The sequence below is a fragment of the Cydia strobilella genome, chromosome 17 (assembly GCF_947568885.1).
Source record: "Cydia strobilella chromosome 17, ilCydStro3.1, whole genome shotgun sequence".
Lineage (NCBI taxonomy): Eukaryota > Metazoa > Arthropoda > Insecta > Lepidoptera > Tortricidae > Cydia > Cydia strobilella.
In genome coordinates, this window is record NC_086057.1 from 5421648 (window position 1) to 5448232 (window position 26585).

At 38.5% G+C, this 26585-nt stretch overlaps 1 protein-coding gene across 2 annotated transcripts in view; it reads right to left on the minus strand.

Annotated features, from left to right (window-relative positions):
• Positions 1-708: 708 nt before the first annotated feature.
• The window catches only part of LOC134749031 (protein fem-1 homolog CG6966), an 83332-nt gene continuing 57455 nt past the window's right edge, over positions 709-26585 (minus strand). The window contains exons 1-10 of one of the 2 annotated variants that reach the window (XM_063683924.1): positions 20740-20904; positions 10977-11139; positions 9332-9532; positions 8547-8765; positions 6774-6966; positions 6195-6361; positions 5688-5906; positions 4970-5235; positions 4332-4523; positions 709-3643 (exon numbers count right to left, since the gene is read on the minus strand). In XM_063683924.1, the coding sequence (XP_063539994.1) occupies positions 3395-3643; positions 4332-4523; positions 4970-5235; positions 5688-5906; positions 6195-6361; positions 6774-6966; positions 8547-8765; positions 9332-9532; positions 10977-11139; positions 20740-20856 (1986 nt within the window). In that variant the 5' untranslated portion in view covers positions 20857-20904 and the 3' untranslated portion in view covers positions 709-3394. Of the gene's footprint in view, positions 3644-4331; positions 4524-4969; positions 5236-5687; positions 5907-6194; positions 6362-6773; positions 6967-8546; positions 8766-9331; positions 9533-10976; positions 11140-20739; positions 20905-26585 lie in introns of those variants that run through there. The other variant, XM_063683925.1, reaches the window with a different exon arrangement.

Sequence of the window (26585 nt, forward strand, 5' to 3'; positions counted from 1 at the left end):
GCATTCGCGAAACCGCCGTACAAGACAAAACATACCAAATGGCTATTTCATACGGAGTTATTTTCATTTTTCGTGACGCCAAAAACCAAGCAACGACATCTACAATGTCAATTACCCTTTATTGGCATCGCAGCAGTTGGGTAAAAACAGTTTAATTCAGTTTATGTCTTTTGCAATATCTTGCATTGCGTCCCTCTCTCTCTCATTAAGTAAAATATGAGACGCAAATACACATTGGACCAAGATATGGGCAAATATGGAGCAGACCATAGACATAGTATATACAAGTAGTTATAGACATGAAACCGAGCGATCAGGGGTAAGAGAAAGACATTCATGTATTGACAGTTTCATGTATGGCAGCATAATCCTTTTTCTCTTTCACTTATAAATTTCGGTATTTCGCCATCGCCTCCTTGCTATGATGCCATAACCCATGAAAAATGCCCGGTCGGTGATAAAGACCTTAGCATGGCGCTATTTTCTCTTTCCTCTTATAGGAATCGCAATAAGACTATCTTTCTCTATCAGTGTCAGGCCCTTGGGGCAGATGGAATACCATCCTTACGCAGGCCGACAGGGAAGCACGCAGAAATAATTATATTATGACACACTACAGACAAAATGCTGCCAGATATTTTACGCACTTCGTTGTTTGATATTGTTGCTCGTACTGGCCAATGGAGCAAGTTTCAAGAAAAACAGCGATTATTTTAAAGCATTTTTATTAATATCATCAAAAAATAACTAGTAGGTACGTAATCACGCAATGTATACTAAGTTCAAAATATACTATAAGAAATACGCGCATTACGATTAACAATGGACTGCGCTAACACGTAACTATCATATTCCATTTGTATCTACATTCAGTTCCAATGGCTGACCCATCTAAATATAATCATTAAATCATTACCAATTTCAACATTATTAATTTCTAATCGTCTACTTATACTAATTTGTTTTTACAATGCGTTTACAAATTCAATGATTCGTTGATTAAACTATGTAAAAAAATGAGTATACATTTATGAATGTAATTAAAATAGGAGGACTAGTCAACCAGACGCGCTACTCTTCCAACGTGAAAGAGACGGGGTAAGTACGTTCATGGTAACAAGAGAAAAGTAATCCATTATTGAAGTATTTTCTTATAACCCAATTGTATCTAAAATATTTTTGTAAGAGAGTGGCGTACTTTTCTCTGTTGGCGAACGGTAAGCACGGCGGTCATTTACAATGAGAACTTCTAAAAGCGATTATCACTTGGCCCGAGATCTAACAAAGGACTTTTCATACACTCGTCAGACCAACCAAGGTGTCTAAACTAGAAATCTATGGAGAAAAACTAACAAGTTCGCATGACAATTTCATAGTGTGACAAGTTTTTGAAAGAAGCGTTCTGGGTAGACCATAATTAGTCACTTCTGATTTTGACTTGATTTGACGAGTGTCTATTTTAAAGCTAATAATGTGTTAAATGATGTTCAGTGATTCTTACTACTGACTCCGAGATATCTCTTTAATCGTCAATGAGAGTGTCGTACTAAAGCATTTATGAATCTTGGCAGTGGGTTGAGAAAAAAGTCATTACATTTTACAAACAATCAGCTGTGAAGTTCTAATCTAAAGCAAAAGGTAACACTGTCAGTTGACAATCAATCTTTATAATAGTAGTAATTCCCAGTATTGCCTTATTGACCGAATAAGTCGTACATTTTGTCGTACTTTTTAACCGCCAACATCTAATATGCGGACGAAGTGACCATACAAATGACACCTTCATACATTATGACATCGAAAATGTACGTCAATTGAAATGTAAATTCGTAAAAAGTAATGAAGCGTCCTCGCTTGGTGGTTGTGGCCTGCCACAACTTTACACCACTAGTTTAAATGCGCATTTCTCTAACATAGCTCTTATTTAAGTCCCCATTTGGAATTAAATTCACACAGAAATATACATTTACAAGCGCTCTTTATATTATAATTAGTTTTATCTAAATATGGACAAGTATGGACCATGGATATTTACGTCAATTAATCATTGTAAAATATAAAAGCATAAGTGCAAAAGTATCTACTCACAAAAGTCTCTATTGTCAGCGCAATAGAGATGTTGTCAGATGTTATTAGTGTAGATATTTTCGCAACTAATTATTCCGCTGGCTTGCTGGTGGCTAGCACTTGATACGATACATTGAAATGTTGTCTATCAATTTTACATTAATCATGATAATTGTCCATTCAAAATTGTTTCAAATGTTTCCCAAAATATAATAGACATATTCAAATAAACACGGGTTTCTACGTTGGCAAGACAAGATAATATAACGTTTTTTTTTTCACACATAAGTAGCCTCGATTGTGGTGCATTTTGAGCAACCCAGAATTAAATTGAGCTTTATCATTTTTTTACACATAACATTCAACAAACAAAAATATACATAGTTTGTCACGGTTAATTGTTTCTTTGGAAAACTATTGAACTTTTCAGCACAACTGAAGAATAATGTAGGTTCAAAAGAAACATTTCCATGGTTCTTTTAAATAATTTCTGCGTCTCGGCCACGCTAATATTTATTAAAATCTGTACATACAACATAGCTAAAATATAGCTATATATCGACCCATGGCGACAGTTATAAATATTTACGATAAAAATATTACAATATCAATCACATCAATTTTATATTATGTCATGTAATTTTATATTATTCCCGTAGTATTGCATTGAACCAAAAATCTATTAATATAAATAAAATATGAACTAAAAATGTGAACCTTGTACCCGCATCGTGGAGATATAAATCATAAATATTGATCTGATAATTTTCAAATCGATATATTAGGTAAATACAGTGATAAATCGGTGCAAATGACTCCGCTATGAAAGTGGGTCGAGTAGCCTCAGAGACATAACATGTACAGTGTATATTTGATGTATAGACACCGACACACCATCTACGCATAACTACAAATAAAATCACAATATAAATGTCGTGTAAAAAACAATTCAATGTAACACCCCTGTACGATCGTGAATACATTTAAAACTCAAATTGTGTTATTATGTACATGTACATAAATATGACTGTAATTGTAATCTTGACCTGTAAAACAATGATTTTACCAATAAATAAATAAATCAATCAATCAATATAATCTTCAAAATTAAATGAAAATATCGTCGGAAGTTTGTAGTGCATCGACATTCAACACAAATAAGGTCAAATCTAGTTCGTAACCGGTCACGAGGTTTATTAAACATCGAATCATCGTCACTAGACAAAGGACTGACATACGCTTCCCGTCAATACAGCTTCTCCAAAGACTGCCAATGTACAGAATTCGAGCCGCATTAAAGTAGCCGATACTCACAGCTTCGGTTCGCTCAATGGTTGATAATGGTAGAATGCAAGCACTGCGGCACGACATGTCTGTAGGGGAGTTTGTAGTTTTTGACGGTGCGCGCGGCGAGGCATTTGAGCGTGGTGTACTTGAGGGGGTTGACGATGGAGGCGAGGGACTGGTTGGAGGCCTTCAGGATCTCCGCGGGGGTCTCGCCCTCGTAGTTCACGGTGTCGATGTGCGCGCCGTGCTCGAGCAGCGAGCGGACCACGTCCGCCGGACACGGGTTTAGCTGTGGAATACATAACAACGAGATTCCATTATCTGTAGCGAGCAACACAACTGTCCTCTAGTTTTCGATTAAAGCTCACAAGATGGTAAATTTTATGGCAGGGGTTTAGCTGCGTTAAGGTGGCAGTTGGCAGTCCCTTTAACCGTGTGGTGCTTAACGTCGGTAACGTTAAGTATAATTTTAATTATTAAGTATTAAACAGTTTAATCGTTGTAGGTAACAAATTATTATCTATTAGGTAATTGAGTTTTTGAATGAGTGTCGGACTCGTTTGGTGAGACATTTCGAATGAAACAGTTTTTAAAGTTCAATATCTTAATGGTAGTAATTTTATTAAGAACCCATTGCCATCAAATAATTATTTCCTCAATCTAAGGGTATGGCCTCAGTGGTGCTCATTTAACGGTTTGGCTGCGCATGCGGCTGGTGTCAAACCTCCAAGGTATTTAACAGCGGCACCGAGGCTTTGTTTAACGCGAACGCCGCACTGCACCCCTGGCGGGACGTGTCGCTCGAGCGTGCACTCAGTTTGTACACTTACGCCATACGTCTCGGCTTCGAAAAGCACGCTCCGAGCGCGTACGTCGGTCCTAAGATCATTTTAAAGATTGATCCTATGACGCAGGAGACTGAAGGATTGATTGCACACATCCAGTATAGGTTTCGCAATATAAAGAGGCACAGTAACCTTGCAGACGAGGTGGAGCGGCGTGTCGCCTCGGGCGTCCCTCGCGTGGGGCACGGCGCCGAGCCGCAGCATGAGCCGCAGCAGCGCGCCCGCGCACGGCGCCGCGTCGCCGGGCGCCGGCAGCCACGCGCCGCGCGCGCGCGCCGCCTCCGCCGAGCACGCCACGTGCAGCGCCGACCGCCCCGCCCGCACCTGACACACACACACACACGTTACATACTCGTAAGAGACCGGACTAGACGACATGACGCACTTGGCCATCTTCACTTAAAAGTGTACCATTATTTACTTATTTTTTTAAATCCATCAACTTTTGGATTATTTCTACTCTGAATCACGAGGACTGTCGATTTAAAAATAAAAAAAGTCCCTAAAAAAATGTCAGTATTGTAACGCATTTTCACATACATTTTGTATGGACCATAAGGCTTGGCCAAACACACGGCGTGACGCAGCGCCGCGTCCGCGGGGCGCGATGCCGATGCCGGCGGGACGCAGTCTGTTTGACGTCGCTAACCTGTTAGCATGGGCAGCGGTCGCACCGCGGCGCTGCGTCGCGCCATGTGTTTGGCGCCAAGCCTTTACAAAACTGACGTTCAAGACCGTAGGATAGTTAATATTTGTAATTATCTACTAACCTTGATATCTAACTTGACCAGCGAATACACTGCTTGATGTATGGCCCTAGAATCCTCCTCAGTACACTCCGGTTCTTCCAATAGCCTTGCCAGTAAAGCTGCTAAGTGTAATGATATTACTAAGACGCGCTGTAGAGTGGTTAAGGTCTGCTCCCTGTCGATGCTGAGCTTTGACTTGAGTAGCTCCATGCCGCGGTGGATTTCTGAAAGAGCCTTTTTGAATACTGGGTCGATGTCCTCGAATGTGACGGGTGGGACGATGCGGCCTGGAAATAGAAAACAAGCATGTTGATGTAAAATATTTTTACCGGATTGTTTCGATCAATAGTTGATTACTTCGGGTTGCTGTATTAAAGTTATTATTTATGGAGTAGTAAGTTAGGTTTCAAAAAATATATTAAAATTATGGACGTAGTCACGAGTTACCCTATATTATAATCCTATCGCTAACAAATAACTTAGTTTTGGCTTTTCACTCTGTTGTTTAACTTTTTCTTGCTTGACTCCTTACATGGCGACCGTGACAGTACTTTTTTTTTTTTTTTAATTTATTTAGAAGTACTCCCGCGTTTAGCTACTCCACAAACCACTGTAATCACATTCGCCTGTCAATAATGTTTCTTGTCGGTTACCTCATCTAGATCATTACTTCGTCTAGCGCTACATGTTTAGACGGTCGTCGAGCTTATTGGAACTAGTGTTTAAGCTGTAAACATACCGCGGTTGGGGGGACGGGCCCGCTCGGCGCGCATGTAGGCGAACAGCTCGGCGAAGGAGTAGAGGCTGGACTGCGTGAGCGGGCTGAGCGGCGGCAGCACGGCGCGCTGCATGTCGAGCGCGTGGTGCCACAGCGCGCGGCAGCGGGCGAAGCGGCCCGCGTCCGCGTACACCGCGCCGCGGTAGCGCACGTAGTACGATGTGTCCGGGTGCGCTGGGCCTGCAACACATTGTTAGAGTTATTCATAAAACTTAGCAAACCTTTGTCTTGTCTCTTTCTAACAAACACAAATGTCAAAACTACAGATAGGGACAAAAGATTATCATTGGTTTAGATTTGGCAGACGAGGAACACGCAAATTTCCTCGTGTTTAGGCGCGACACGAACACATTCACAACGACTCTAACGATAAGTTAGTATGTGTGCGAGTGAAATCGTCTTGTGATGAAGTCACAGTTTCTACTTCGCGTAGCGGTGTCCTATTATTACTTCTGTCCATGGGCTTACCTAATATTCTTTCTCTAAGCACTAGCGCCTGCATCCTCATGGCGTCGGGGTCAGCTAATAATTCCCTCAGGGCGGCAGCGTCGCAGGGCTCCGCGGCCCATTCGTACGCCTCAATGCGGGGCACATCTTTGGGCTTGAGGATTGGAGGGCTGCCGTCCGACGGGAACCTGGAGAAAATGCGATAAAGGAAAATCAAAATGATGATCATGTGATTCCAGATTTTATGTCAAATTTTAGCTTCCGAAATGAAGGCTTACCAATTGTCCTACAGATTTTCTACGCCAGACCTAAATGAACTGTTTGTTAAATTTGAAAGGTTTTGAGTGCCGGGAAGTGATTCCTATGGAGGAATTCACATTGCATACGGATCCGGACGTCGCTCCTAGCGGAAAATTCACTTAATAGGTGAAGGGCGCAGTCGATCTTCTGTTGCATGACTATTTCTTGTACAGCTCTCATGCATTTACCGGTCGTCTATCGTCCGACCATGTCCCTCTTCTGTCACCCAACAGTTCTAAATCGGCAATTCTTAGCTTCTTGACCAGACTTCTGCTTTAATTTTGTCTCTCTCTCACTTACCGGTCGTCCATCGCCCTCTTCCACAACGCAAGCGCGCCGACCATGTCCCTCCTCTTGTCAACATATGTGGCGCCCAACAGTTCTAAAGCGTCGATCCTTTGCTGTCGCGTCACCAGGCCATTTTCTGCGTTGATTAAATGTTCTACGATGTGTGTGTGGCCGGTTACTGAGGCTGCTAGTAGTGGAGTCATACCTAGGGAGCCAAGGAAAAAATAGATTAGTCTTAATATCTTCACACCTTGCTAACCTATTGGTAATTTGGTACCAGTGTTATTGATTATAGAAGAAATGTGAAGTATAAGGAAAAAATCGTACCCCGAGTTTGACAACTGAACAAGATGGCGATGTACGACGACATATTATGTTTTGTCATGAAAGGGGTTATGGGCTACAAGATTAAGCAAATTTACCCTTCATGAAAATCTTTTTTATTAGATATCGGCATTTTTATAAGAATCCTGGTTATAAAAGGTATATAAAAGTGCCGATATCTCAAAAACTATGAGAATTTCATGAAGGGTAAATTTGCTTAATATTGTAGTCCATCAGCTGTTCTATAAGCCCTTTAAGTCTTGGCGTTGGTTTTAGGGACACCCGATATATAGAGCCGTACAGCTCTATACTACATATTAAGCTGTCAAATTAAAAGCACGAATTTGTCTTAGACTATTCACATCGAATAATAAAATCAATCTGCCTACCCATTCTATAGTTTGCGGTTTATCTTTAACTTAATTCAGACTACCAAACCGATCGTAAGTCCAATTTAAAACGACCTATATTTGTCACAGTGGAAAGTTACAATGCAAGTAGAAAATACTAGTTTACATAAAATATTTGCCAACTAATCCATCGCCTCCACCATTAATGATATTATAAACGATAAGATGAGCCGTTCGCGTGATGTCAAAGGCATTCCCATTTACGTTATTATGACGTCTTTCTGAACCAACGTCTAGATTGATGACCATACATTCGTGTACCTTATTCCACAGACATAAGGTGCACTGATGGTTAGTTAAAAATGTTGCTATTAGTATATATAAGAATAACGATTAAGACTTCGAAATTATAAAATATATCAATCGCGTGAGTAGTTAATGCCAAACAAATTAATTATTCGTCTGGGTAGCTTCCACCCACGCGCGGTTAAGATGTGTGATGTTATGGTAACAGAGTAAAGATTTGAACGTTTAAAAGAAATCCGTAAAACGTGGAGACTAAACTTAAAATGACTATTGACTCGTATTCACTTAAGTCAAACCAAATGCATCTGGCATAGAAGTGGTGGCATATCTACACAGTTTTGTCTACGAGCAGGTAGGAAAGGTGGCAACAGTGCCAACGTTTAGATATTAACCTAGCAGTCGACCATGCATGAAGGAGCAGAAGCATTTTCCATAGTTTTTAGTGCGTTGGTTAACATACCTTATTACCAGGCGTTAAGAAGCGTTGGGGGCCTAGCGGTAAGGCGTGAGGTTTTAAAACCGAAATTCGAACCACTGCTCGTATCTCAATAACTTTCTTGGAACTGTTGCGCGAAATATCATTTAATAGCTACCACTCCCTTTTCGGTGACAGAAAACGAGAGAAAACCGGAACAATCCCAATAAAGTCTACATTCCCTTCTGTGTTGGAAGGTGACATGGCAGTCGTTATCGTAAAAATTAGTGCCTGTTCCAATCAAATAAGGTTGTAGAGTGTACTCCCCAAGTGGACGGTGGCAAAAAATGTCGGATCAAAACTTGGACGGCGATAATATGGTGTACTTACCGTACGAGTCAACGTCCATGGTAGCACCGTGTTGTAACAGCATCTTGAGTATGTGAAGCGACCCGCTCTCCGCGCAGTCGTGTAGTGCAGTATTGCCTTTAACACTCTTCCTGTTGACATCGGCGTTGAGCGCTAGCAGGTACTTGGCGATTCGGATGTGACCCTTGTAGCACGCTATCATTAGACACGTGTGACCGTGCCGATTCGCTATTTCTATGTCTGTAAGAGAAAGGACATGTTAAATATGATTGTATGTGAATATGCTATACTCTGTAGAATATTGCATTCTTATTATCTTACAAAACAGAGCAATAAACCAAATTTTGATAAGCTCTCTGTCATCCAAGCGTGTGCGTCAGCTGCTGATTCGGAGCCGCTAATACAGACTTTTTAGTGTTTTTTTCTTTACAAAATAAAGCGTGAAGTGAACCAGTTTCTTTACACTTTAAAGAAAGTTGTGGTGAAGGGTAGCGAAAGTAAGCGTAAGGTTTGTTTGTGATATGAGGTTTCTTGTTTGGAAAAATGTTTAATTAAAATAAACTGTCTGAGCGCACGTGCAGTACCAGTTTGTCTACATTTAAGTGTCCAACGTGTGTCGTCCGTGGTGCGTATTTAAACCAAAAATATAGTCAGTCTAGTTCTCCCAGCGTGCAAATCGGCGCCGGATTTCTCTGTGAGCGACATATCGTTTCGATAAGCTTTATTTATCAGCGTCCAATCCAGAGTAACAGACATAGGTACATGTAATTGGTGATTTTAGCAGATATGCAGTAGATTAGATATACCTGCTCCACTCTCCACCAGGAACTTGACGATGTCATAATGTCCATCGAAGCAGGCGGCGCGCAGCGGCGTGCTGTGCGTGCGTGTGGTAGAGTTGACGCACGCGCCAGCGCGGACTAGAAGGCGCACGAGGGGGAGGTGGCCGGCAGCCGCCGCGCACCAGAGCGGCGGGGCGCCCTCTATCGTCTCGCCGTCGAATGTCACTGGAAGGGAAATAGTACTCGCTCTACAAAATGGGTAAGCAACACATTGACCAGAACACTCTTCGAATAAGTCTGTTGTTTAACTAAGCGATGGTTAGTTGAAGATTTAGCAGCGTGCGAATAATTTGTATTATGCTGGGGTATATACAACTGATCTTCTACCAGAAAACTACCTAACAACTGACTCATCACGCATTTGAGTTAGTCGCAGACGCTTATCGTACGCGTCCCAAATGCTTATGTTATGTATATTTTTCAATGTGAAAGTAACAAACTGTAACAGATATTGTATTTTAAAAAGCTCTGAAAGAAAATAGCAATTTTCAGGTGGGTAGCGAATTGTTGGCTATCCGCCATTATCAGGTGTTTTAGTAGAGCAGACATACAGGTAAATAACAAAGACTCGGTTTTACATTACTGAATAACCCGGCAAACGTAACCAATGCATTTTAAACTAACAAGGGAATTAATCGCGTAAATACTTACGTTTATTTATGGCCTGACGTTTCGAACGTGACGTTACGTTCGTGGCCACAGGCAGACTGGTGAGGAATTGTATTAACATCTTCTAAATAAACGTAAGTTTTTACGCGATTAAGTCCCGTGTTAGTTTAAATCAATATATTGTTAACCAATGCAGTTGTACCAACGAGATAACAAAATATCGACAAAATATAATTTGAAAATATATCCACCAAATGCCGTGCCAAAGTAACATGTTTCTTTTGACTTTTACATGCAAAGATTTTCCTGTTTGGCATACCACAGTGGCAGAAAGCCAAGCTATTGACGTATAGAAAAGCAGGGAAAGCGTATAACTAACGTCGCAGACGCATGCTTCTGTGAACAATAGTTGATAGACAAAGGTAATGAACGCTTAGTCAGCGGATAGTTTGTGAAACTTGCAGAGGCCGATGGGTATTGTTATGCGTCGCCGTTGCATAGAGAATCTGCGTAGATAGCACAGCGTAAGGTAAATAATCATATGTAGATTGCTCAACACACGCGCGTCATTGCCAGTGTTTTATTTACGATGCATTCTTAACCTACAGTACCATTGTCAGTCGGCGTTAAGTATCATTAATTTTATATAAAACTTCATGCTTCAACGTCAACCAATGATTAAGAAATTTCGAAGGCATCGGAGTAAACTAATTCATTTTACATTATGTAATTAGATTACTCTTTGGTTACTGCCGCTACTTACGGCCCTATTAAACTGACTCTTATTAAAGTGGCTACTTTAATACGAGCAGTGTTGCTGCAACTGTACGTTTATGTCCTGCCTGCCACTTTTAAAGTATTTCATAGTTCACTGCTATGTGACGTTGAGTTGATCTGTGTGTCGAATTTAGTTGGTACAACTGGCTCTTGGTGCATCGGCGACCCCTTTTATCATATTCGTTAACGACATAAGGTCTACTTAAGGGTCACGTGTGCTCACCTGAGCCGGGCTGCTCGATGTCAGCCTTGCACCTTTCGATGAGGTACTCGGCCACGTCGTAGTGTCCGTTCCTGCAGGCGATCACCAGCGGTGTGGCGCCGCCCACCTTTGCACCCACCAACATGTTCAGCTCGTCTGCGGAGCGCCAACTGTGTAGGTACACCTGGAACAAACAAACAGGATATTACAATAAAAGTTTATATTGTATTGTATCATTGTCTGCTCTCAATAATATTGGAAGGAAATTAGGCTGGCCATCACGCCTAGTTGTGTGTGATTTGCTTTACGCGGATTTGCTGGCTGTACTGCACGATGTTTTCCCTGATCGAAGACTTTGATGCGTATCGAATGGGGCCTACGTATATAATATTCACTAAAAATCCAAATTCGAAAGTATGGAATTTATAGTATTAGAATCAAATATTATACATCTCACGTCAAATTGCTTCTTTAATAAATTATTTAAAGGTACGAGTAAAGTGTTGTACCTAGCTACACGTACAACACAACCAATAAGGTAAATATTCCACAATGCATAATTTGTAAAATAAATAACATACGCAAAGGGCAAATCCAGTTTTCCAAGAATAGTTCGATCACGGCGCAAGGAGGCCAGCTCCTTGACGAAAATACAATTGTAAAAACCCAGCATCGCTTTCTGAATGCAAACCTTGCAGCTACACTTCGGTTTAAAATTAGCAAGTCATCGGCTCAATTAAACTTTCACTAATTTCGTGCTTATTGTTATTGAAACCGAAATCAGTAAATAAAGAGAAAATAACTGTAGGTACCCATAGTGTACCAGGCTACCTGCGTTTTGATTTTAGAGAGACTGACTCATTGTTATCGAGAAAGTAGGTTAGGTATAACTAAAATTCAGGTTAGTGAACGCAGTGCAGTGTCACTACATACTTTAATTTTACTTTAATAAGAAACCTAAGAATGAAATTAATAAACTGCCTTATAAAAGGTATTAATTCCGTAGATTCTTCGTGATTTAAGCAAGATCCTAGTACCTACTTACCGAAAAAAGTTTATTTGCATTAAAATATAATACTTACCTATACAAAAATAAAAACCGGATAAGTGTGAGTCGGACTGGCCCACCGAGATTCCGTACTTTTAGTAGGTATTTGTTGTTATAGCGGCAACAGAAATACATCATCTGTGAAAATTTCAACTGTCTAGCTATCACGGTTTATGAGATACAGCCTGGTGACAGACAGACAGACGGAGGAGGATCAGAATTGATAGGATATCTATGTAAACAGATATCGATGACAATATCAGTGAACCAAAACAACAGAGCGAGTGAACATTATTAGTACAATTCAAAAAAAACATGATAATATGCTACAAAAGAACCGCGAAAACCTAAATTCGCGTATCTTTATCACTTTCATACCAATAAGGCGAGAAGGATATGTTATGGCGATAGAGACAGATTTTTGACGTTTGAATGCCGATATTTGTGATGGCACGCAAGTGCCGAAATTGCAGTGTCATCACCGATGAAGATTCGCAAAGTGAAATCTCGAAGGCACAACAAGTACAACAACCGCAGAGTTTGGCAACAGTCCCGGCCGTGGTGCAACAGTGGACCGTTGCAAAACTAATAATAAAAACAAGCGAAAACAGACCTTAGCACCTCGTCATAAAAACAATGACGAATGAGGAATGTTCACCTGTAAACCCACATGAGTCGTTATGTAAGTGGGAATTGAAAACCGTGAATTAATAGATAAACAATGCGTTAGTCAACGAATTGTAGGTATTCTAGTTTTACAATGACACATCGCTGATTGAAGGTTATCGATTTACATTATAGGTATACGTAAACTAGTAGTTGTTTCATACCCAGAGAAGAATCAACAGCAGCAAATCAAGGAATACCCCTTGATCTTATATGAGCTGAACCGAGTGGATAAGGGTCCTAATTCATAAACCCGCAACATATGTATATTTCGTATCGTATATAAGGAATTTCTAAGGAATATCTAAGAGTGTCAAGAGTAGGTAAATAAAGAAGTTCAATCACAAAGTAACGAAATAAGAAGACTACGAAAGACTAGGTAGATAATGTACGTGATAGAACCAGGGAACGTGAATAAAGATGATGACCACAATGATGATGATGGGACACGAAGAAATAAATGATATGGTGATAGGTACCTACGAGTAAAATGGGGAATTGGTTTAATTTATCACTAGGTACGTAGATAATACATTTGACTTTGACTTTGTCAGATATGAGTAGAGTTTTGATGACACGCCTACCAGGCATCAATGTATTTAAAATCTAACTTTGCAAATAAGGAAGGCTAATCATATAGTCATCAAGTAGTCCGTGAAATCCAGACTCCATTTATAAAACTACAAGTTACAAGTTTTCAGTTGTCAAAAGTCGTTTGACACGCGCTTGGCCAATGGTTTTGGCCAGATTCGACCCTTTGCCGCTTTAGACTTGTAAAATTGTTACTTCTAGTTTTTAAAGAGAGCATGCACCTATTCTAGATCTAGATACATTAGTCTCAGTTTTTTCGCTACGTACACCTACTCACTTCACTTACTTGTACGCCATTAAGAAATGTTACGCAATTGTAAGTTTACTATAATTTTCTTTACTATTAGCAAAGATAGATATAACTTCGTAATAGATGGATACAGTCTAAGGAAAAAACGTGCCTCGAAAATCAAGAAAATTTGATTCTCGATCAGAGGGCGCTACTAGTTTTGGCCTACTGTCGTATAGATGGCGTTAACGGTTTCGTTTGTTATTTAACAATTTTAACGCATATCAGTGAAAGAACATGGGTCAAAATCATAAAAATAATTAATGCAAATAAAAAAAATCATTTATCCATATTAAATACATTTTATCGTATTTTTATATATCTTCATTTTTAGTTTTAAAGTGTGTCGATAGATGGCAGTGAATTTACTGTGGTTACAAAATTTACTATGACAGTACCGCTCTAGTATAAGTTACTCTATGCTATTAGTGTATTTTTATACAGTGCTTTAAATATTATCGATTAACTAAGAAAGTCCTAGGCATATTTCTAAGTTATTTCCGCATTACTCAAGACTAGAACAACAACAAGCTGGTATCTACATGCGGTCCCATTTCCCTCGCTAGGCGCATTGCTCGGTGCACGCGGGTCGTCGACCTTGCCGCGCCGCGCGAAAGGAAATCGCTGCACATCATCTAAACGAATACGTTCCTAGATTTTAGGGGCCAACCGCGAACATAGAAGTTCGCAAATTGCGCAGGGACAGAGAAAGATGCCCGCAATTTGCGAACTTCGGACACGAATAGGTATCAAGGGTTCCGTACAAATTTAACTTTTTTTTTTTTTTTTCATATTTATAGTTTTGAGATTTTTACCTGAAACGGGAGTTAATGGCGTGCACTTAATAAAAGTAAGGCCAAATATTAATAAAAATGCACTCATGCGCTGATGGTACAGGAAATCACTGCGAACCTTTACCTACCGATTATATGGCAAATACCTGGTATACTGAGAAGAAATTTCAGTGATTCGCAATGATGAAATAACTGAATGTAACTATATTGGGGATAGTTTAAAATGAAATAAATAATTTAAGAAATTGATAAAGTAATGAAAGCCGTGGGATATGAAAAAAAAACAGTGTAACAAAATGTTACACAAAATACAGTTTTTATTTTAACCCAATAAAACAAGTTAAAAAATAAATAAATTAGAAACAGGTTACGAAACCGATCCGATGCAAAACAAGTCTTCAGAACTTTCACTTATATCACAACGAATAATAGCTGCATAAGATTACAACACCCGAATACTAATCTGCTACGCAAGGAACTGTTACGGAGGCTAGACGATAGAAACTAAAAACATATCCGTACTTTTCTAATCGATACCTATACTTGCTGCAATAGAATTATTAGTCACGCGCATTTGTAGGGAAATTCCAATAGATATATACAAGAATATGCAGCAGATACGAGAATCTACTTAATCCATTGTGCAATAAAATCACGTCTTTATAGAAAACAATGACGGGCTGAATAAAAAAACTTCGAATTCTAGATGTACCTTTTTACACGTTTTTTAGATGCAGATCGTTAAGCAACAACAGCAAATCACACTTACTGACGCTACGAGAATGGCTGATACACATTCACGGTAGAACCGTCCATACATCATGGATAATTGACATTGACAAACGAGTTTAAGAATGCCTATGTGACGCACTTGCGATCGATACCGGTTGCATGCAAAAGTTTCGGAGTAGACCGCAACAGCACAACTGCATTTTGCACTCTCGACTAAGACTGCGTTGGTCTCTGACTATATTCGCTGTAACTTTCATCCAAGGGTGCATCCACTTCGCAGTTAACTAAACTTATTTGGCAACTTACCTAATGTTACCGAATGTTGCACAGTGTTGCTCCACAAAAGTTAACTGCGGTGTGGATGCGCCTCAACAGTACCTGCAGACGGTGTCACTCTGAATGTTGGCTCCGCCACGCCTCTACAGCCGTACCCACTTTAAAATCCTGCACTGAGCCAGTTCCCACAGAGAGATATGCTGATAGTGCGCCCGCGCGACGCGATCCGTAATTAAATATACGCAGAAACAATGCGTGCAGCAGCCGCGTTTCACAACTCATTGTTGTCGGGGTTGTGCTCTACGTGAATTAAGGTGACTGTCCATTTACAACCACAGCTGCACTGCTGCTCCGACACTACTGCGGCGGCCCAAACGCGTCGGTGTTATTGTCAATTTCCATAGTAAAATGAATGACGATATCGACTGCACGTAATATGGTGATTTTAACGTTTTCCCGACCGCAGCTGCACTACTGCTCCGACACGTCGGTGTTATTGTCAATTTCCATAGTAAAATGAATGACAAGACCGACTGCACGTAGCATGGCCATTTTTGCGTATTTGGTGTATTATTGCAACTGCGGCTGCAGACCGCACGTCAAATCTGTCACCTGCACTTAATTGTCTTTGATCACAGATATTAGTAGTTTTAATCAAAGAGGATATAACCACTACGTTCTAAGGAGTCATTACACCCACGGATAAACAACCCCGATGGTACCGTCGCCATATATCGCAGATATATCGGGGTGGCCAAGGAGCTCACAAATATCTGAACACGCCTTTATTGTCAAGGCGCTAGAGTGCATGTTCAGATATATTTAGCACCTCGGTCGCTCCGACATATCTGATGGCGACTGTAGTACTACTGTAAACTTTTTTGCTAATCTATATTGAGCCATACGAGTATCACAGAGCCAGTTAGGAAACTAGAATGATAGGTCCGAAAAAGAGAGTGTCAAATTCGGAAGTTAACTATAGTCTGGCAAACCCTTCGAGCAACACCGGCTTCCGACACGTCGGAAGGGAGGAGCCCAAGCGATATCTTACCGTACAAATCGTTCTGCCATTTTTTGCGGGGGAAAACGTGCACACAGTCGCACTTCTCACTCACTACTTGCAAAATCCAATCTCTAATTAGGATTGTTCATTTTTTTTTTAATGTTCTATTTCGAAAACCATTTCGAGATATTAGGTTTTTAAACAGTTTCCGACATTTGCTGCGATATAATAATCGAGGATTGAAGATATTTCAACAAATATACTGATGACCTTAGTTTGACCTTCTCGCGAGGCTGAATATAATAACGTCATCGTATAGTAAAAGTTATCGAACCATAGTAAATAAATCCGTCACTCACGTAATTGTCAAAGATGTCATTGTCATCAATTGTCATAATAAAAAAATTCAGTTAAACCGCTAGTTTCTTACGATTTGATTTATAATTTTTAATACCTAAACAGTAGATTTTGATTGCTTAATATATCAAAAACCTTGTTTCCACTTGTGGGAATGATTTACAAAAATTATAGTCCGCGAAGACCTACGTGAAAGACGGTGTTGTCGTGAAGTAAATGTGGAATGGAATACTTCAAGTGTTACACACAATATTGCTTGAGGATCACGTCGATGTAAGTATAAAATTAATATTATTTTACTACGAATATTTAAAAGTCCATTTTGGTGATCGGGTCACTATTACCTATTTATTTTCTGTGATGATGTGGCCAGAATATCTAAAGACAAACCGTTTAACACAGCTTGTCCGCTACTAGCTCCGTTTTACTGATTTCAAGTTAAATTCAACAAACAGACATACATATATGTAACTTATAACCATCTTGCAAGCAATAAATCATATACATACAAAAATACATAGTTATATTCAAAATACAACATGAAACTGAAAAGATAATTTCTAATTTCCAGGTACCTACAAGTTGCAGTTCAAGGCTCAAGCTGCTGATATCACGATCATGGCGGACAAAACTAAAGTTAATAAAGAGTTGTGAAAAATAAAACATGTCTTATTTTTTACTTTTTTATTAATTTACGAAAAACCTGTTTCCCAAAAAAGTGTATACATTATATGTTCAACATGTTCTGCACGTAAGGTTGACATTGAGGGCTTTGTTTAGTAGCATTCAGTTGAAGTTGATTTAGGTTCTACTCTTGTTGATCCAGAAAATAATTGTATAGTTTATTATTAAATTTATGCCCACGCCCAGGCACTATTCTTGCTATAACTTTACATTCTCCGCCTTCTCTAGAAATTTGTACATTATATACATCCAATAAAACTAAGGTATATAACTTAAGGCAGATTTGTGGAATCAGCTTTCACAAATTTAGCGTATTTTGAGATTATTGATTATTAATGTCGTTTATGGTGACAATTTCTCATTTTGTCATTGCAAAGCCATTCCTGAGCTAAATAAAAGAAGCAATCATTTATTTTTATTACAAGGGGCAAAGATGTTATTTAATACCTCATGGTAACATATTGATATCCAAACATACGAAACGATACAAAATTGAACCACGAGAGAAGCGAATGGTTTAAAATTTAGAATATTGACAGTTGCGGAGGTCTCAAGGCATGAGGGTTAAACAAACTGTGTTACAGTGCAACACGTAAATCTTCACACCAACACGAGGAAACCATTTATTATTCAAATTAATTTATTAAAAGTTCTTTCTATCTTTTTTGTCTCGCCCGTCAAGTTTTATATGGATGGTGCGGTCATATCATAGAGTGCCGTCGCCCATTCACACCTGCAACTGGACAATATGAAGTGTAAATTACAAATTATTTTATTCATCATACTTCACTGTTTGGTACCTAAAGAAAGTAAAATTGGCTTAATATGGATACTTAGAAAGATAAATCTGTAATATTTTGCTAACACCGAACGACTGCCTGCCCACCATTGGATAATTTTATTCTTACGTGTCGCATCGTCATCTCCAGAACCCACGAATCACTTTGCAGAAATCAATAAAAGGCCTGCTAAAAGAGCCTACCTGGCATGGTTTTGAGGGGACGTTTATTACAGACTTCTAAATCCAGCCGCACGTTTCTGACGGCCGAGTACCTATACGTGATGCAGGTGGATCAAGTGCGCACTCCCCCCGTATATATCACGAACTCCATGAGTCCCGTTTCCGTCGGATTGCTGTGTGCGGTGGTCACGCATTTAGGCAAGAGGATGGGGAAGAAAATTTCACATTGTGAACTTACCTTAATGTTAAGAATAATTTTTCCTCTGCATTAATTTTATTTGAGTAATTTGATTGTATTTCGTCAATTATTAAGTCTCATTCAATGTTGAATTGCTTTTCATTTAATCGGCAATATTATCTGAATAAAGGATCACCATTAAATATCAGATTTTTTATTAATATTGAGTCTTCTTTTTCATGTAGCATGTAGCATTATCGTCACTCGCTTCTTCACGTAAAAAATACAAAAGTAAATTAGTATTTTATTTGTACGTCTGACATTATATGACTTGACATTGACAAGCCATCAACGAACGCTGTCGCGACTGCACGCCGCAACAGCCGCAGTCGTGCTGCTACAGTAGTGCGGCACCGCGTAACGTCGCAACTGCAGTGCAGCGGCAGTTACAAATGGACAGTCACCTTTAGTTTTATGTCGCAACAGACGGTTCAATGTCACCGGTCATCGAAGTCGTTGTGAATCACATGAAAATTAACATAATAAATAAGAAAAATACGTAAAAATGCAACAAGTAACTAGCTAATTATTATTGTATTGTCACGAAAACAGACAAATGACATTATTTTACATGTTAAAAGGTAAAGAGTAGCAAAATCCTATAAGACATAAATAGAGATACAGTCAACATCAAACAGTTCTGGACTTTACTAGAATCATCGTATAAGTCAATGACCTGCGAATTGCGAATCGATAACAGACTAACCAGCACGTAGACGCAGGCGCATCTACGCGCAGTTTAAGTACATCCGGCGCGCAAGGTCTCGCATCACGATGTGGCGTGAGGCGCCGCGCCGCAATGGTAAGCAGACACGATACTGGTTGATCAAAACAATTAAATGCCAATGTAATACAAATACAAATCGTTTATTTATCAAATATTTAATCTAGGATTTTAATTAATTGGTAGAGAGTTCGGAATCTGAAGCGATGTTGTTTCTGTAACACGTCTACGACGCCCTGGACGAAGGCACCCCCACACATTGCCCGAATGTTCGCTGCCTATAACTAATGCATCCTCAACTACCTACTGAGGGTCTACTGCGCAGCCGCAATGACTTCCTAGCACATATTACGCTAATTGAGCCTAATTGCATAATGTTAGTGGTGAGTAGATGAATACTTAATCTAAATGTAAGCCGTACATGTTGATAGATGAGAGACAGGGAATGGCAAAGGATAAGTCAAGTGTACGAGTATAAGGGGTTCCCTAATACCTATAAATAGTCTAAATCATTGCCGAAAATTATATTGCCGAATGTCAGTTTGCAACCAATTATCCGCATACTTTCATTTTGCCAAATAATCAAGTGGCAACTCAACACAATAATTTGTTTGGTTTCCCAACCTACCTGTTAGCAACTGTATATTTGGCTAGCAACATCAAAAATACACTTTAAAACGCAACGTAGGAGTAGGAGAATGACTTCGTAAGTCTAATACAAAATATAAAAGCTTTATTTTTGTAATTTAACATGGTACAATGAAATAAAGTCGGTTCTGGCGCACGCCGCCAAATCATCTGCGAAATGTTGGTTGGCAAGTGAGATTCGTACAAAAAAACTTCGGCGAAAAGGCAGAACACCAGTATAAGGTGTATCTGCCTATAGAAACGGTCATACTTGCCGCGACAACAAGTCACTTATAATGCTCGAAAAGTGCGTTTCCTACGGAGCCATATCATGCGGAAAGTACTACTTTTCCGCACTAGTGCTTTTTGTTTTAAATTTTTTTTTACAGTACATATGGTGCTACTTTCTCGCACTAGTGCGGAAAAGAGCACTTTTCGTGCATATGTCGAAAGTTTAAAGGGCCATATGTACTGTAAAACGTTGTACGATACACGTGCGAATAGGTAATTCGCAACTCGTGTCGATTTAAAACACTCCTTTTAATAATTAAACTTATTTGCCATGATATGTTTTTTATTTACTCACACAATGCATAGTAAAACATTGTATGATACACGTGCGTAAAGATGATTTCCGCACTTGTTGCATAAATAGCTATTTTCAGCTAGTTTTGAGATCAGCTTATTTTAATTTAATATGACGAATTGTCACTTGTTTCTCCTTCCACCTAATACTATAACATTGTCTGGTTTATTTGTCATGTTTTCTTATCTTTACTTTTATAAACATTTACCTTTTTGATACGTCTAAGAATCTTGCGTTGACGGCGCAGGAGCGTTTTGCCGCAATATCTCAGGGTCTCGATCCAGCGGCAGCGGACCGGCACCAAATCCCACACTACCGAAGACATGATCACCACATCACACTACACCGATCACTTCACGACAGTCTCCACTCTCAACACTTAGTTCCACGGTTTACTTTACGAATCTAAAAGTTGAATGAAACAAAATATGAAATACGATTGTGCTGGTCAGTTTCGTTGGTGTAATAAACATCTCCAAGCATCTCATTGATGGCCGCAGACCTCTTTCAGTTTGGGTACACATTTTTATTCTTTCGCAGAATAGAGGTATGGGAATTTTCTCACTATAATATTGTCCTGTACCGAAAAAGTTAGTAATAAAATTTCTGATCCCACGTCAAAGAAACCTTTTGAGACCTCTCGTTTGAAGGTCGCATGTCTGTTATACTAGCTTAATTTTTTTTATATACATACTGACACAGATGACGCTACGGAACCATGCTGTTACGTCGTCGACCAAATCCAATGTTTAGTTAATAAAATTTTTGTGTGTATTGTTTTTCCTGTAACGTTGTGTTACTTATGTGATCAATAAAAAAAAGTATGAATAAATAAATAAAGTATTTGGCGCATCCCTACTGACTGTGATAAGGCAGAAATGGTAGGGATCCAGCGTATGTAATTTATTAAATTGTAACTGTACGTCTTGCATTTATAATTTACGGAATACGGATATGTGACGTCATGCAATTAAAATATTGTGTAAACACGTTAAATGTGTGACGCTAACGTAAATTGTAACTAAAATAGGAAATAGCTGGTATCTAGTAATCCAAACCCGGGCCGACACCGACAGCTAATATTACAGAAAGAGTTAAAAGTGTGAAGTTTAGTTTTCCGGAAAATTATTCCGCTTAAGCAGCCACGTAACTACTCACAGTAGTTACCAAACCTATGGAAAGGCGCTTTCGTTACTAACGAACCGTAACCGTAACCGACAAGAAACGTTGAAGAATATTATAGCTCGGGAAAACCGCAAAAAGGTATTAGAGTTGGCTTTTACATTCTTGGAACAATATCTATAAGCGACGCTATACGGAATTTACTTATAGAGAGGGAAGTTAAATGTACGGGGCGACGAAAGCAACAGGAAAAATAACAAAGATGTTCGATAATCAATCTAACTCAGTTTAACGGTGACTAAATACCGTTTGTGAATTGTCGTAAGTATACCTATAGTATTTATAGTACCTATTGGTTAATTTCATAAACTAAAAGAAAATAAAAACATATAAACAAAGTGAGTTGCGATATCAATTTCAATTTGTAAATACAAACTACAAAGTGAACTGTTAATACCAAATCTATCAGCAGAGCATTCTGTCAAATGTAATGTTGATCAAAGCGCGACGACCTTGGAGACAATTTAGCATGTTCATAATATAAACGTGATTTGTCACGTGTGGCGTCTATCGCTGATCTCGACGATGGTGCACGATCAGTTGGGAATTGGGATGTTGACTGACGTATTTTCTTTTTCACAAAATATAATACAAAGAACTTAAAGCTAAGATGCGCCACAAAAACTTATAAAAGTTTATGCGTGATAGTGCAAATGCATCATTTCGCTCAAACTGCATGCTTATATGTTTATATGGTATAATAGACACAATAAGGAAAAGAAGGTAAATAAACAGTTATCAGGTAACAGGTCATGTGTGTCAAGTCACACGTGTCATCATAATGCAGGTAGTTAAATAAAACTGGTTAACGCTATGTTTGCATAGAAAACAATTTGCATTGATCTTAATCTTAAGCGACAAGTCAACTACTTAGTAGCAACAACGTTGCAACTTGCGACCGTTGCAAGTGTTGCAACTAAAACAAACACTTCAAAATATATTTACTTTAATGGCGTTATTCATAAATGTTTCTAAAATATATTTACAGGCCATTGATAATTGTTTGTCCCTATCCAACATTCTGACCCTTCTGCTTGTTAATAATTAATAGAGGTTTCCTAAGTTTTATGATTAAGGGGAGGGACTAGTTATTTTTAGTAACAATTTCTTGGTATAAAAAAGGAGTCAATATTACTGCCGTTTTTTCTCGTCTCTACTGTCTCTAGTACCTAACCTGGAGATCAGTAGCAACTATACTTAAAAGGAGATCTTGTTTAAACTAGTTAGTTAGTAATGGTGCTCCAAAGAGATGTATACAACAGTTTTTTGTGTCATCTTGATGTCGGTTGCACCAAACTATCAGTAGTGTCTGTCACCGTTAAAGCTTTCGCTAAATTTTATTGTATGGGAAGTTACATACCTACTTCACTGTTGAGTGACGTTGATGAGCTTACTAAAAGTGGTTCGTGCTACTGGCCCTAAATTGATCAATTGAAAGAGGTCGCGCCTGAGTGGTCACGTTTCGAGTTGTTTATAGAAATTACTTTTGAAAGACATAAGTAGTCAAAGTGTACGCTGTTCATATCATAACATAACTGTAGACGAGTCTAACAGAGTCGAAGTTGGAGATAGTGGGAAAAAAGACACAAACCGAAACCAGTCACTAGCTAATACGCTTGACTAACATTAACATAACACAACATTAATTTAACAGGAATTTAACATAACATTAATTTAACAGGACAATTAGCCGTAGATTCACTTTCATACTTTGTTTATAACCCACATGAAGTCCCTTGCACAATCAACCAGAATATCTGGATTTGGTTTCCTTGCCAGATTTTTCTTGTCTTACAGGATATAGAGTTATAAGTATTATTGATCATTTAGAGGTAACGTAGGACCGGTACTGGGTAAACCAAGCGAGGCCGCTGCGACTGGAAACATTGCGATATAAGCGTCTACTCGGTATTCCCGCCGAAGGACACGTGAGCTGTAGGTATAATATGTATGGTGCATTCAACGTAATATAGATAGAGAAAGTGTTCAAATATATCGTCACACAGCCTTATTATCCTTATTACCAACGTGTTACGATATATTTTTCCACTTTGGACATCTATTTGATGATGAGTGCACCATAGTATACATATACCTATATTATACAGCTAACGTGTCCTTCGTTATCATCGTCCAAAAACTTGTACCGGTTGAAGTACTAAAATGTTTTATGTAGATAAAGCAGTTTCAAATAAATGACTAATAAATAAACATTCTGATATAGGTAGATGGAAATAAAATATCTAGTATTCCAGCAATGCCCGAGCAATGTTGCGTGCGCAGAAATGCTTGAATAAGCACTTTGAAGAGTTATTTCATAATACATCGTATTGTACGTGCCCAATATTGAGAGCGGCAAAGAAGACTAAATTACAATAAACTTTATGAATACATACCAAAATAATTTGCCTTTATTTTTCTTTCATACTTATAGCAGTCTATCAATGTATGAGCAATATTAAAAACGGTTACGTCGTTATTTAGTAAGTATAAAAAAGCAATCGCTATGGATTTATCATAATCATCATACAAAAAACAACAAGACTACAAACTACAGGGGGTACAAATTACTGTTATTATGTCTTCTGTTTTTATAGAAAATAATACATACATTGAACCGCAGTGCGACAGTTGGCACAGAATCAATTTAGTGACGGAAGAATCAATTCGTCCCAAGGATCAAGCTCTAGATGGCAGACATTTAATTCTTATTCATTTGTAACAGTACGAGCTACGTATTGTGTCGTGACAAGTCATAATAATGACATAAATTTAGGGTAATTAGTGAGAGTGTTGACATAACACGTTCAGAAATAAAACAAAACGGAAACACGTAGATATGAAAGCATATTACGTGACCAAGCCAACATTACAGTGATTATAATATATCCTGATCGTACCAGCACTAATTAAAAGGCATTAAAATTAATTTTGTCACAGAAATCCAAGAATAAAAAATATTGTTATAGCCTCTTTAAGTTCAGTCCTAATATGTACAGTCAAGGGCATAAATATATATACATTTCAAAAATATGTGTACGTTCTTACACCTTAGACAATAAAGTCGTGTTCACATATTTTTGAGCCATTTGTCTGGATCGATATTTTTGCCTTCGACTGTACCTACTAGTAAAAATTACATACAATGAAATACGAATCATTATATTCTTGCCGGTCCCATATTTACCCTCCTACAATTTAGGAGGAATTTAAATCTTCTCGGGTCAGAGGTGTTGGGTTAGAGCCGGCGTATCTTTATGTGGCGGTCATAAGCTCATTGTAATATGAATATGCGTACTTGAAAAATACACTAACTTTATCTTTATTAAATGGAACAGTCGCTTTTGTTTTGTTTCATTCGATTTTAAAACAAATCGTTCTATTTTCTAATATCATTGAATCTAATTTGACGGCCAATTTTTCTTGTATGTTGGGCCGCTAGAGGATAAAATTATTTATTTCTTTTTAATAATATCTTAATATAACTCTCGGTTGTTTTTAAACAGGGTGTTCTACAAAATGGCGTCACATAATGACCGTCAGGTCAGGCATCGAGATCACCAGCACACATGACGCGTAAATAAACCATGTCAACAGAAGGTTGCCCAATGGAAGAAGGCAGCAAAACGTACAAACCATACATTATTTTATTACGTTTGGCTTTGGAAGACAATGGTATGTTTGGTTGAGTGCTAGCGTATATATACAATGGCAGCCCATGAGGATATTTACATGTCCAATTGAAAAGGTTCCGGATAATCTTCAATTGTCAATTTCCGTACCTGTTGTAGATTAAGTACTAGCTTAAAAAGTGTCACGATAACAACAAAACTTATTAATCGAAAAATTCCTTTTCATTTCTCATGCTCTGAAAGCGGGTCATTGTTGTTCTAAAAGGTGTGCAGAAAATGATACGTGTCTGCACTAGAGCATTTTACGTTCGAAGTACGTTTTTTTTTTTTTTTAGATAAGCAATTGAAATTTGAGTTTAAATGGGTTTGTTATACAATTTCCATTCTGATATTTGACTCTCCATTCCATAAATAACGATACTTTTGCCTGAATTGTTAATTGAAAGTACCCTCCAGAAATACTATAAAAATGTATACTTAGTCATGTTTAAAAAAAAACATGCATTTTACTTTCCTCGTATTCGAAATGAAAAGTAGAGTGTTTAACTCGGGTGAAAGGCATCATTTCTTCCTCGGACTATTGGCGCTCTCACTGCGTTCGAGCCCCAAAATACCTCGGCAGAAATGAGTGCCTTTCATCCCTTGGTTAACAATCTACTATTACGTGTAGAGTTATTGCATTCCCGGGACCCTTTTTTTTAATTTCATGGCAAACAAAAGAGTACATTTACTTGAAGTGGTAACCCACCCAGTATCTAACGATACTGTTAATAAATCAATACATTTTATGTAACATCTCTGTACAAATTTTATAAACCAAATTGCTTCTTTCCAAATTGAAACTTCAAAACTTCATTTGGATAAATAACCTGCCATAACATAACAGATACATATAACAATAGGTGGCCAATCTTATTTAATTAATTACTATTAAGGAGGGTGGCCGATGTTAGTAAAGATTTTTTTTTTTTCATTAATTAGGTAATTTAGTTCTCGTTACAATTTGGCTTATTGTTCAGAACTCGTATTTCCACGAATCCGCTATTGTTGCGAAATTCGTACTGCATTGCGGTCTCTTATTACAAAGTCGGGATTATTACGATAATTGCATCAAGCCTATTGTCCGAGGCAGCAGCCGTAACAATATCGCCTTTATGCAATTGAGTTACGGTGCTTTCTCCCTTTAGCAATGTAACATAACATTACATAACACGCGTGTTTGATAACAAACAGATTTCAG